The 14,404-nt window shown below is 43.0% G+C and overlaps 1 protein-coding gene across 2 annotated transcripts in view; it reads right to left on the bottom strand.

The window, feature by feature from the left end:
* Positions 1 to 14,404, bottom strand: part of ush1c (Usher syndrome 1C) — a 279,860-nt gene that overhangs the window by 52,347 nt on the left and 213,109 nt on the right. For both annotated transcript variants that reach the window (XM_078549127.1, XM_078549128.1), the window contains one exon: positions 388 to 429. In XM_078549127.1, the coding sequence (XP_078405253.1) occupies positions 388 to 429 (42 nt within the window). The remainder of the gene's footprint in view (positions 1 to 387; positions 430 to 14,404) is intronic.

The following is a 14,404-nucleotide window of genomic DNA, read 5'->3' as shown; positions in this document are numbered from 1 at the left end:
CAGCCATGAGCATGGTTGGGACATGGGGATTGTGTGAGTGTTTGGGGGGTGTTGAGGGTTGAGGGCTGGACAGAGTGCCAGAGCCCCAAGGCAGGCCTTCTGCCCAGCCTGCCTCTACACTCAGTATCATACTCACTGCTTCCGGGGTCACCCTTGTAATTTAGCCCACTTTCCCACTCCTTACCAGACCAAAAATCTGATGTCTGGGCAGCTATTTTTAAAAGTTGGGTTCAGGGAGCTGGGAATTCTCCAAACTCTGTGCACCTGACATGCAAACGAAAATACAGGCCTTTCTCTCTTCAATTTTTCTTTTCCCTTTCAAAAGTTGTATGGCATTTTGTTGCTGTAGTAACTCCTCTCTAGCTTCCAATTAGCTGAATTACTTACCATGGAATACGGATCAAAGTCCTCCACATACTTCTGGAAGCCCTGTAGTAAGAAGAAACCATGCCAAATTACAATTCATGTTACTTGCTATCATTGTCTTAAAAACTGTACCTTTCTTTCATTAAACCCAGGTATATCTACATAATATTCTGACTGATCAATTTTTTTATCACTGTATAATCCATCAAACTAATTTTTGTAACTGTAAATATCATTGCACCATATTTCCATTAAATGGCACAACCATTGGTTTATTTCACTTATATTTTTACACGATGCTACAGAAAATTGAACTTATTTTCTCTATTATAAGGCACCTCAGTTATCAAATTTAATAGTTCCAAGGGAGATTGCACAAATGTTTCTCCATATAAGTGTCAATCATTCCTTTGTTTCACGATGGGAACTCTCAAGATCTGAAGCAAGGCCTAATGAAACTGTTCTATAGATTGAAAATATTTCACTTTATAACAGGAAGGCAACATTTGCACTTATCTTTCAGTATGCTGTAATTCCACCTGACGACCAAAAGCAAGAGCACTCATATCCATTTATTATGTGGTGTTTGTAACTATTTAATCTCTTAAAACAAGCTAGTTAATCTCCATTTAAGACAATTTGCTTGCCTCAATCAATGCATTATGAATTTATTGCTGCCAAGATTGTCTTTCTTTAAAGATTGTATTCACACCTTTCACATGGACACAGATTATCAGGCCATTTTCGAAGTACAGTATCTTTGTCGATATGTATGAACCACTTGAGATGAAAACATTTTCTCTTTCATGAGATTTGGCAATAAATACTGAGCATGGGAAAATGTTTTTTTTTTGCATGCCAACTTCCTCTCTTCCTCTCCCGAAGCTGTTTTTATTGGTATGAGTCATGCTCTAGTAACTCTCCCAGGAGATAATTCTTCATGCTCAACAACAGGAATTTGCATTTATTTACCTCTTAATTAATTTAGCTCTAGCCCTGTTGGAAAAATTCACAAATAACTTTACAAAGCTGTACAGTAAAATAAAAATGGTGCCCCAAGAACAGACGCTGGAGGTATTAGCAGCTGTGACCAAATGCTTAGTCACACAGGTAGGTTTTATGAATTGTTGTGTCTGGAGGTGACCAAGGAATTAATGGGGGTTTCAGTGAACTATGGGCTAAGATAGGGGTAGAAGCTGGCTAAGTTAGAATTGAGTGATCTTTGTGATGGAAGGAATGTGTAGGAAGGAGTGTGCTTAGTATGGGTAGATCAGAATGCCAAGGTTGTGAACAACCTGGCACATAATGGCACATTGGATGAAGAAGGGGATGAAATTGGTAAAAAAGAGCGCAACATTTGGGGTGGGATCAAAGACTATGGTTTCTGAAATATGCAAGAACAGAAAATGCTTTCATCAAAGGTCACTGACATGCAACAGTAACTCTGTTTCTTTCTTCACAGATGCTGCCAGACTTGCTGAGTATTTCCAGCACTTTTTCTTTTTATTTCAGATTTCCTGCATTTGCACTATTTTGCTTTTGCAACAGTCTTCATAATGTTTTTTTGAAAGAAATCATGGCTTAAAAAAGTTGGATGTTGGATATGTTGTCTGATAACACAGAAGCTAAGGAGGGGTTAATAGAGGTGCTGGACGGGTAAAGCTGAGTGTTATCAACATATATGTGGAAGTTGAACATATCTGCAGACGATATAAACAAGAGGCAGTATGCAGAATATATAAAGGAGGAAACCAAGGATAGAATTCTGGGAGAATGCTGTAGGTGAAGGTTCTAGGTAAGGTGAGAAGCAATTGCTGAAAATGCTCTGATTACAAATGGAAAAGTAGAAGTACAGCCAAGCCCCCATGAGCTGGGGAATGGAAGAGAGGCATTTGAGAAGGCTGGCATGATCGGCCATGTCAAAGGCTACAGAAAAGCCAATAAAGATTTCAAGCAGATGAGGAAATGGTCAAGCAAATCAAAGATGCAGAGTTATGATGAATAGAGGGTCAAGATGATGGACAGTGGGAAGCTGATCATGCAGTTGTTAATGATTACAGTTATTTCAGAGGCTAACAGAGGAAAGTGTAGTTGGAAGTACTTGGGGGACACAATAGTGACTGGAGATGGTCTTGTTACTGATCGAGACACAGGAGGAGATAGGTGACAGAAGATGGTGAGGTTAAGTGGGTGGGCATGAATATGAACAGGGGAGTTTATATGGAGATTTAGGGAGGACAGAAGAATGGTGCAAGTCACAGGGTAGATTTTCAACTTTCATGACAATTGGATGCATTCTATAAGGGGTAACCAAACCAGGATCCAGTTGTGCATTCAGAAGGCAAGTTGAAAATCTACCAAAATAAGCATTATTTAAATATGGGAGCTTCGCAACCAAGCTCATTCTTAAATTTAGCCATTCACACACCAGTTTTTCAGTTGGGGGTTATTGGATAGTGATCAGTGGCAGGAGCCCTCAGTTAGTTCCACTATCCCTGGCCCAGTAGTTCTGAGGACAATTGTAGAAATTCTACTGCTTCCCCAGATTAGAACAGCTAATTCAGCACTGACCAGTATTGAACCAGTCGGCTCTGTGTGATTCAGTTGCACTTCAAAGAACACATTTAACAACATATTGATTGAAAATACTCTAATCCTTCTCTAACAAGAAACCAGGTATTTCTTTGGAATAAACTTACAAGTTGACCTTTTACTAATATCACAATACAAGGTAAATTAATTATGAAAGCTATGATTTGCTTGAAAAAAGTATGTGTCCAAAATTTATATCTGTTCCATGGTACATTAATGAAAATTCAATTACAGTAGAATAAAGTCAATTTGTTAGTTACTATGTCTGTACTATGTTCTAAATGTTGTAGTTTCTTTCAATTATTGTCGATCTGAATCAACATCCTCACGATATTATAGAATTCCTACAGTTGGATGAGAAGTTATACTGATATTCTTACATTACAACAGTGGTAACTTCAAAAGTACTTAATTGGCTATAAAGCACATTTGGACATCATGTGGTCATGAAACGGGTATATAAATGCAAGTATTTCTTTTTGCTTTTTATATTGAAAAGAAGGTACATGGGTCATCGGTAGGGGAGTTTTTTTGAGCACTTTGACATAGTCGAACTGGTTTTCTGAACCACACAGAAAGAAAAACATAAGAGATTGTAGGCATGCCTTTGCCACTCCAGTTTTGCACAGTTTGAATAACTCAGTTGTAAGGGGGCACAATGAATAATGAAGAGGGCACAATAAGTTGATGTCCACTCAGGAGAATTGAGTTCCCGATGTTTAGAGAATAGTACAAAATCACTAAATAATCACATCACACATTAGGTAGAGTTCAGGGGATGTATGGAAAGGGAAATGAAGGCAGTAGGAGTAGCAAAAAAGAGGAAGGAGATAAACCAAGAACTAATTCATGTAAAGTGTCTACGTCAAAAGAGTACATACGAAAAAAAATCAAAGAAATTATGATAAAAATTCCTCATTATTTACGTGCTTTCCTTTAGAACAAAATGACGAATTGTAGACCACCATTCGTTTCAACATCTCTGGTTGCTGTGAAAGGAGGAAAGTATTATGAATTGAGCAAAAATATGTTGTGTTCACGCTGTGGCAACAAACTAGACAAGAAATGGAAAAAAAATCGAATTAGTGATTTTTCATTTTTTCTCAAAGATACATTCACCTTGCGCAAAAATTGTTTAAAAGTTATCAGATGTCTTTTCAGCCAAGTACAATGTTCTGACAGCAATTTACATTTAAGTAGCACCTTTCATGTATAAAAACACCTTAAGGTGCTTTACATAGCTATAATCAGACAAAAATGGATGCTGAGCAAATTAAAGAGTAGAGACTTAAAGAGAAAGCAATCTCTTAATGAAAAAGTGAAAATTACATTTTCATTGTAGGAAGCCATGGGTTTGAAATATGCAATTTATAAGAATGTGATTTAATTAATAAATTGGTTATGATAGAGGAAAACAAGTATTCTCTTATTATCATTTAAATATTTTTAGGAAAATGGAAAGGTCATTAGGCCAACAAGTTTGCCACTTTTGATAGATCTCAAATCTATCTCGTAATTTTCTTTCCATATCCCTTGAACCATTTTTTTTCCAGTGGAGATGCTTTAATTGCCTTTTGAATCCACTTATACGGGGAATTTTCTCAGGTAAGGGGAGTCAGGCTTACGTGCATGTCGGGAGTTAAATTGCCTGTAATTGACATTAGGTCAGGATCCTGACATCCTGCTGCCTTCTTCCAGATTTTTGAATTTCCCAACCAGGGCAACTGTCTCTCAACCTGTCAGCAACTCACCAGGGTCACTGAGGTGAGTGCACTGCAGAAAGAGCTTCTCAAGTGAAACCGACAAGCATGAGAACGCTTTGATCAGTGAAATTGAGGAGTTACAACATTGGCCAGGTATGAGGCTGCTGTTCAAAGCAGCTCTTCTCTCAAAGAAGTGGCTGAAGGCACTGAATACTGAAAAGGCTATGGGTCCAGACAATATTCTGGCAATAGTACTGAAGATTTGTGCTCCAGAACTTGCCAATTAGTTCCAGTACAGCTACAGCACTGGCATCTACCCAGCTATGTGGAAATTGCCTAGATATGTCCTATAAGCAGGACAAATCCAAACCAGCCAATTATCACCCCATCAGTCTACACTCAATCTTCAGCAAAGTGATGGAAGGGGTCATCAATAGTGCTAACAAACGGCACTAGCTTTGCAATAACCTGCTCATTGGTGCTCAGTTTGGGGTCCTCCAGGATCATTCAGCTTCTGACCTCATTACAGCCTTGGTTCAAACATGGACAAAAGAGCTGAACTCCAGAGGTGAGGTGAGAGTGACTGCCCTTGACATCAAGGCAGCATTTGACTGAATGTGACAGCAAGGAGCCCTAGCAAAACTAGAGTCAATGGGAATCAGGGGAAAAACTCTTCACTGGAGAGTCATATCTACCACAAAGGAAGATGGTTGTGGTTGTTGGAGGTCAGTCATCTCAGCTCCAGGGCATCAGGAGTTCCTCAGGGTAGTGTCCTAGGACCAACCATCTTCAGCTGCTTCATCAATGACCTTCCTTCCATAAGGTCAGAAGTGGCGCGTTCGCTGATGATTGCACAATGTTCAACACCATTCGTGACCCCTCAGATACTGAAGCACTCCATGTGCAAATGCAGTAGACCTGGACAATGTTAAGGCTTGGGCAAAGTAGTAGCAAGTAACATTCGTGCCACACAAGTGCCAGGTAATGACTATCTCCAACAAGAGAGGATCTAACTACTGCCCCTTGAAATTCATGGCATTACCATTGCTGAATCTGCCACTATCAACATGGCATAAATGGGTCTTTTTCAGGTTGGCAAGATGTAACGAGTGACATGCCACAGGGATCAGTGCTGTTTACAATTTATATAAATGACTTGGGTGAAGGGATGGATGGGGTGGTTACCAAATTTGCTGATGACACAAAGATAGGTAGGAAAGTCAGTTGTGAAGAGGACAAGGAGGCTACAAACAGATATAGATAGGTTAAATGAATGGGCAAAGATCTGGCAGATGGAGTATAATGTAGGAAAATGTGAAATTGTCCATTTTGGCAGGAAGAATAAAAGAGAAACATATTATCTAAATGGTGAGAGATTGCAGAGCTCTGAGGTGCAGAGGGATCTGGGTGTCCTAGTGCATGAATCAAAAAGGGCTAGTACGCAAGTAGAACAAGTAATTAGGAAAGCTAATAGAATGTTATCATTTATTGCAAGGGGAATTGAGTGCAAAAGTAGGGGGGAATATGCTTCAGTTGTACAGGGCGCTAGTGAGACCACATTTGGAGCACTGTGCACAGTATTGGTCACCTTATTTAAAGAAGAGCGTAAATGAATTGGAAGTAGTTCAGAGAAGGTTTACCAGACTAATACCTGGAATGGGTGAGTTGTTTTATGAGGTAAGGTTGGACAGACTTGGCTTGTATCTGCTGGAGTTTAGAAGAGTAAGAGGTGACTTGATTTAAACATACAAGATCCTGAGGGGTCTAGACAGGGTGGATGTGGAGAGGATGTTTCCTCTGGTGGAAGAATCTAGAACAAGGGGTCAATGTTTAAAAATAAGGGGTCACCCACTTAAAACAGTGCTGAGGCAAAATCTTTTCACTCAGAGGGTCGTGAGTCTTTGGAACTTCCTTTCTGAAAAGGTAGTGGAAGCAGAGTCTTTAGGTGTTTTTAAGGCAGAGGTAGATAGGTTCTTGGTAAGCAAGAGGGTGATAGGTCATTGGCAGTAGGTGGGATGCAGAATTCAAATTACTACCAGATCAGGCATGATCTTATTAAATAGCAGAGCAGGCTCGAGGGGCTGGATGGCCTACTCCTGTTCCTTGTTCGTATGCTGGTGGGGGGGTTACCATTGACCAGAAACTGAACTGGACTAGCCATATAATTACTGCGGCTACAAGGGAAGGTCAGAGGCTGGGAATCCTGTGGCGAGTAGCTTACCTCCTGACTTCCCAAAGCCTTTCCACCATCCATAAGGGACAAGTCAGGAGTGTGATGGAATATTCTTCGCTTGTTTGGATGAGTGCAGCTCCAACACTCAAGAAGCTTGACACCATCTAGGACAAAGCAGCCTGCTTGATTGGTGCCCCTTCCGCAAACATTCACTACTCCCTCCACTACCAATGCACAGTTGCAGCAGTGTGCACCATCTACAAGATGCATTGCAGGAATTCACTAAAGCTCCTTAGACAGTGCCTTCCAAACCCATGACCGCTACCATCTAGAAGGACAAGGGTAGCAGGTGCTTGGAAATACCACCACCTGGAAGTTCCCCTCCATGCCACACACCATTCTGACTTAGAAATATATTGTCGTTCGTTCACTGTTGCTGGGTCAAAATCCTGGAACTCCCTCCCTAATAGCACTTTTGCTGTACCTACACCACATGGGTTGCAGCGGTTCAAGAAGACAGCTCATTACCACCTTCTCAAGGGCAATTGGGAATGGGCAATAAATGCTGGCCTAGTGCTATCAAAACACTAACAAAAATGCTATCACTGCTTGACAGGTGATTATCAACTTCTTGAAAGGCACTTTTTACCTGCCTAGCACTTCAATCAGCTTGAGCTGTACTTCCCAAAAACCAGCCTTCGCAATGACATGGCAGCAGCTTAAGCAGACCTCCCTTGCAGCTCTGATGAAGGGAAAGGGGAGGAGCAAGACTAGCATCAACAGTACTAGCAGCAGGAGCAATACGAAGAAAAGCAGCACCAGCTGCCTTCTCCTCAGCCACATAGACCTTCGCAAGACAGGGGGGATGACAGCAAGATTCAGCTGGTATGAACCAAGACCCCAACGATGGGTCTGCAGGCAGAGGTTCAACTCTCTCAATATATTTTAACACCAGTGCCTCAAAGAGGCTTAGGTTCGCACAGTAGGTTGCTGTTGGCATCTTCAGCCTCCTGGAACAAGATCTCCTTCCTAGTGGAGCAGGTAGTCATGCATTTCCAGTGGCTGATAAGGTGCATGTCACTGCAGGGCCTGCCTCCAATCTTCCTGCTGCTGACTTCCTTGGCCACTTCCAGCCTTGCGAGAGACCACCTCACTGCAGCCCTCAGATCCTGCAGCAGGAACTTCCTGGTAAAAGCCTTCTCAGGTCTCTTCTCCATTCTTGTGATTGCTAGTGCTAGTGAGCCCTTGTGACCCATGTTGTGGTCCCTTTAATGAGAAATCCTCCCTTTGACGAAACCAACTCGTCATCCTGCCCACCCTCCCTGGTTGGTTGGAAAACCCGGAGGTGGGATGCTAATGCCGTGGCTCTGGGAAAGAGCCTTGGCAAAGCCTGCCAATTCATAAAACAGGTTCTCGACCTGCAAATGGTCCCGCCACTCCTCTTTGCCATTAGCGCTGAGCTGCTTCATCTATGTTATAATTTGGAGAACTTGAGAAAAATTATTTGGAAATCCACTGTATGCTGCTTTTCTTTACTTCTTAATTACAGAACAACCCACACATAGCACAGCTTGACATCTACATGTGACTGACAAGCAGCGGTGACTTAACTGACCTCTTATCCCAATGCCAATCCCATATTGATTATAACACAGCCTTATGTTCCTCCCTCCCAGTTATGATAAGCTTCAGAGATTTAAAGCCCCCTTTCCTGTTTCACAGCAGAAAACCAAACAAAATAGGTGGCATTGCAATAGCAGCAGGATAACCTGAAGGCATTTGTTTCATCATTGTTGCTAACATCTCAATTAAGCATAATGGTGAGTTGACTGGTGTTTTAATTTGTTCCATATCAACTTGAACTGTGAAAATCATCCAGCACAATTACATATTGTTCTTCTGAATCAGGATTACATCTAGACTGTGCATTTTTGCGATACGTAACACCACCCTGATTGACCTAGCACTGCCACTGGCAGTAACAATGGTTGAAAGCAATTTGATAAGGTGAATTGAGAGTAGCAGACTCTAAATTCTACTAGCTTAAGTGCAGCTTTTCATAGGCTTGTACATCCTACTTGTATTGATAATCTAACATAACTGTTTATTTCTCAAAGCAAGCGATTCATTAAAACAAATCCAGCTTTTTCAATAATTTGATATTATTTTGTGGGAAAATTGCCTTGTAAAATTCTTGAATTACATTCTCAAAGTTGAGTTTTTACCACTGTATTTTCTCTATTTCTGTGGTAACTTTTAACAAACACTTGTAGAATTGTCCTTTTTATAAGCAGAAGATATATTCAGAATACAGTAAGAGGGTATTTAAGTCAAACTGAATGTTTGCATTTGCCTGTAAATAATCAGAGAAAAGTGTGTCATTTAATTGCAAGCATACAAGATTGATGGGTCAGAAATGACAATCAAGCCTGTCCCGCACCATGCTAGCTGGAGCAGCAGGACTAAATGATTACTCCCCATCCCTCCCTCAGCTACGTAATCACCTGGAAGAAGCATATTGTACAAGTCGTCTGACATCAAGGAAGATCAAAATGGAGTGGCCCTACAATATGGAGTCAGTAGTTAATTGTAATGCTGGGAACAAGCTTAGAAATTGAAACTAAACAAAACCGTACAGATTCTTATGGGAGGAGAGTAGTCCTTTACAGTGATAAGACAACTAACATTGAGGCTGAGCTCAAGCTTGTTAGTGTGACATAAAAGTGTCGTACCTCGTCTAGCTCTATGTGGAATTCTTTTTTTAAAAAAAGGACAAGGGCAGCAGGCACATGGGAACACCGCCACCTGGAAGACCCCTCCAAGCCACTCACGATCCTGACTTGGAAATATACTGCCGTTCCTTCACTGTCACTGTGTCAAAATCCTGGAACTCCCTCCCTAACAGCCCTGTGGGTGTACCTACATCATATGGACTACTGCGGTTCAAGAAGGTAGCTCACCACCATCTTCTCAAGGGCAATTAGGGATGGGCAATAAATGTCAGCCTAGCCAGCGATGCCCACATCCCATGAATGAATTAAAAAGACTGAATGGTTAGGGGAACAAAAGGTAGAACTTGGTGTCTTGATATCCATGCTTCATTAAATTTGACATCTTCCATGGACCTATGTGACTCTAAGAAACGATTGACAACAAAAGAGATGAAACTTTCTGCTACAGCTATCACCCAGATTTGTCAGTTGCATAGCAAGAGGATTTCCTTTGAATCTGGGGTATATAAGAGGTTTACTGGAATACCTCTCTGCAATTTTTCTTTGCCTTTGTTACATGCAGTTTTTTCTAATTTGTTAAAGAGGGTTCTTTTTGCCGTCTCTACTTCTGTGGAAAACTTTATCTAGCAGATATAGAAGGGTCCTTTTCATAAGCCCAAAATATATTCAGAATATAGGAAGAGGTGACATAAGTCAAACTGAATGACTATATTTGCTTCTTGCAGGCAGGGAGAAGTGTGATTAAATAGGAGCAGGAATAGGCCATTTGGCCCCTCAAGCTTAACCTACTATTCAATAAGATCATGACTGATCTGATCATTGCCTTAACTCCAATTTTCTGCCTGTTCCCCCCACACCCCCCCACCTTTGATTCCCTTTATAGGCAGGAAAATCTGCTCAAACCAGTCAGAAAAACCAACCAGTCACAAATGAGTTCTATCAAAAAAACAGGTTACAACTGGTTTTAACTAGATCAACTGAAGAATATAACTGGACCCCAGCTAATATCCGTGGTTGTCCAAAACAAAAAATAAAAAATACCTGGAAAAACTCAGCAGGTCTGGCAGCATCGGTGGAGAAGAGTACAGTTGACCCTTCAGGGTCATGAGGACTCGAAACGTCAACTGTACTCTTCTCTGCCGATGCTGCCAGACCTGCTGAGTTTTTCCAGGTATTTTTTATTTTTTGTTTTGGATTTCCAGCATCCGCAGTTTTTTGTTTTTATATCCGCGGTTGTCCAGGTGGATTTAACGGGGCCATTAGGATCTTGTTTATAGGTTGAACTGTATGCAACTGGAATAACTGGTACTTACAATGGAAAACCTGTTGCAATTCCACTTGCCCAGTTGACTTCAACTGTAACCATTTGAATGTTACTGGGACCCGTTGACTTCTGCTGGAACAAGTTGACAGGCAAACTGGAACTAGTTGGAATTAAGTGGAGCCAGTTGCCATGTAGTTGCTTCAATGATTTTTTGAACTGGAAACTGTACCATTTGAAGCCAACTGGATTAACTTAAGTTAAAGACTGCCTGAGTAAGGCAAAAAGGCATTGGCGTGTCAGTACACATTTTCAAATCAAGCTTGCAATGTGTTACAGAGAGCACAATGATATTTATCTCCTCACCTCACAAATATAAATGTGTTACACAAATACAAGCTTATTAATGCTGTGCATTTTACCATTTCAAGATTTTTGATTTTTTTTTTAGTACAGTCACACAGAGTCACATAATGGCAAAACAAAAATTGTATAACATTGAAAACTTCTCAGCACAGGAAAAAAAATCAAAAGAATTTTAGTCAGTGAAGCATGAAGAAATCCATCATGGGGGTAACCATTGCCATAAGTGCCTTAGTCGCCATGATATAGTGTTAAATATAACTCAGTGGTAGCATTCATTACACCCAAAGTGATTAGGAAATACCCTCACATTCTCTGATAATCCCTGTCAAGAATGGATGATGGTAAAACCTACATGGGCATCAATTAAGAACATGAGTTGAAAAAGTGGCAAACGTAAGTGGAACAAAACTAAAAAAAGTAAACACATTTTGAAAAAAATGAATGCATATACAAATGCAATGGGGGAAGATAACGCCTTGCTGCACATTCTTTCTGTGAACTATCTGTTCCCCCTCACCGGTCAAGGCCTTCTCCCACCCACCCTGGAAGTCTCCTCACCCTCTCCTGTGCTCAATACCTCTTCTCGCTCTCCATTATGGCCACCTCCTGCTCATCCCGGTACTTGCCTCACACTCCCTGGCATTCAACACCTTGCTGCTGCTGCTGGCTGACCTGGTTCCGATCACCAAGTCTCTTGTTGGGGCTGCTTACCCTCCTTCCAATCGCACCTCCAATGTGACTGTGTGATTTACGGCTGCCTTGAAAAGGCTTGTAACTGGCAAGCTGAACTTCGAGTGGAACTCGGAGGTGAGTGCACACAACTTTGCACAGCGCTCGTGGGGATTGCCCATAAGACAGCAAGGAAGAGATTGCATTCGGTGGGTGTTGGGGGGGTGGGGGAGATACAGGCAAGTTGCTTTTTCCTGGCTAATGCAATGCCAGGGCAAGGGCTCTAGTGTGGGTGGGCTTGTGGGGGTGGGGGTTAGGGTGCAAGGCAGCACAGAATGAAGGAAGCGCACAAGCACATTCTGGATGTGGGTGGAGGATCAGGGAAGCGGCCACGCACTTGGAAAAGATTGTCAAAAGCGAGCGCTCTTCCACAGCTGAGATTGTTCAGCAGCAGCTCCATTGACATGTTTGGAGTTGGGCCTCTGAAGCATTTCTGCCCACTCAAGCAACGCAAAAGCATGGCATGAATGTGCCGCCAAATGCTCCAGAACATTTTCCCCTCAGGCACATTAATGTGCATTTTGGGGGACTGCAGAACAATTGGATAACTGGGCAAGTTGTATGTAGAATCCTCTTATGAAAGGTGGTAATGGAGCAGTGACTGGTGGAGATGCTCACTGCCCCTTGCAATGTCTTTATTAAGGTTTGGACCAGTATCCATCATGATTCAAGCTAACAGCTCAGCCTTGCAATGCAGGTTAGGAGAATGCCTGCACATGAGCTGAGAGGACAACATGCAGTGCAATGGCCGAAGCTGCTGCCATCTGGTCAAGTGGAGTGGGGTGGAAGTGGGTGGGTGGGGTTTCAAACAGCCATGATGTGCACTACACACTGGCCATCCAAGTGGTGGACAGCACTCTCCTGCATGTGTGAAAGGGCCTTGAGACTTAACCAAGAGGGGTCCAAAGGACACATATGCTAACCTGCGTGTCTCTCTCTTTGATCCATCAGGATCATAGAGCCTGGTGATCTAGCGGTATGCCTCATGGCTTACAGGGAGCAGAGAAGAAGAAGAGTGTGACGGATGCGCCAATGGGAGGAGCACCACCTCAAGATGAAGGTGTGGCAGGGCCTCCTGCGCATGCAGTTGAAGATCCAAAGAGAGCCATTGCTCGTAGGTGCCTCACTTGATCCAGGGTCTATAGATGACGCCTGTCATTTTCGCAGATGGCTGAAAACCAGTATCACTGAAGACTGCGCATGTCCAGGAAACTAGTCGGTCACATATGCCACCTGCTGCAGGGTTTGACACCACGGGGACATGGAGGGCATCCATTGCCAGTGGTCGTGAAAATGGCCATGATGCTCAATGTTTACGCTAGTGGCTCTTTCCAGGGCCCCACAGCTGACCTATGCGAGATCTCGCAAGCCTCCACCCATAAGTGCACCCAGGTGCTCACAGATGCCATATTCGTAAAGGCACAGAACTTTGTGTATTTTGACCAGGATCAGACAAGCCAGGAAGCAAGAGTGCTGAGACTTGCGGCGATCTCTCTTTTTCCATAAGTGCTGGGTGCCATCGACCGCACTCAGGTGGCACTTAGATCTTCGTGGCAGCAAGCGGTCAACTATATCAACCACAAGGGCTTCCACTCGCTGAATATTCAGCTGGTGTGCGACCACCGCAAACGCATCCTACAGGTTTGCACAAGATTCCCAGAAAGCATCCATGACTCTGACACACTCAGCATGTCTCAGATCCCTGATATCTTCCAGGATCCACAAAGGCTGCAGGGACAAGTGCTACTCAAAGAAGAAGTGGTTGATAATGTCCGTGTGGTGGTCTCAGGCTGTAGCAGGGAGTCGGTACAATGAGGCTCATGCCGCCAGCAGGACTTTGGTGGAGCAAATGATAGGCATACTGAAAATGAACTTCCTTTGCCTTTACAGGTCTGGTGGAGCGCTGCAGTACAGGCCTCAGAGGGTGTCACGCATTACCGTCGCTTGCTGTGCACATTGCACAGCCTGGCGCTGCGTTGGGGGGAGGACCTGCATGACTCTTCTGATCAGGAGGATCTCAAAGACAATGAGGGTGATAAAGTCCTTGAAGGTGAGGGTGCAGGTGATAAGGCCATTGCACTGGCCAGCCAAGGCAGGTGTGCTCGTGGGACCCTAATAGCTGCAAGATTCGTGGAGGATTATGGCTAGATGCAGTGAGGGAAGTCCTGACATCCTCACCTTGCATCTGTGAACGTTTGAGTCCTGTGTGGCTGATGGCAGCACAAATAAGCTCAGTGCTCAGGCTCATGTCATGGAGATGCAGCGGAGGCCCTAATAGTCATAAGATTCCAGGAGGGTGATGACGACATGCACTGAGGAACGTCCATCGATTTTCACATTTGCCCTGTGAATGTCTGACTCCTGTCTAGCTGAGGGCAGCTCGCTTGCGCTCTGTGATCAGGGTTATATCACGGAGGCACAGCCGTGATACTTTAAATGCACCTGATCCTTTGTCAGCCTTCAGCACCTGTCCCCTTCAGGA

This window comes from Cetorhinus maximus, chromosome 9, assembly GCF_964194155.1.
Source record: "Cetorhinus maximus chromosome 9, sCetMax3.hap1.1, whole genome shotgun sequence".
In the NCBI taxonomy this organism is placed as follows: domain Eukaryota; kingdom Metazoa; phylum Chordata; class Chondrichthyes; order Lamniformes; family Cetorhinidae; genus Cetorhinus; species Cetorhinus maximus.
Note: the sequence above shows the minus strand (reverse complement) of the source record. Positions and strands in the feature narration are given on the sequence as shown.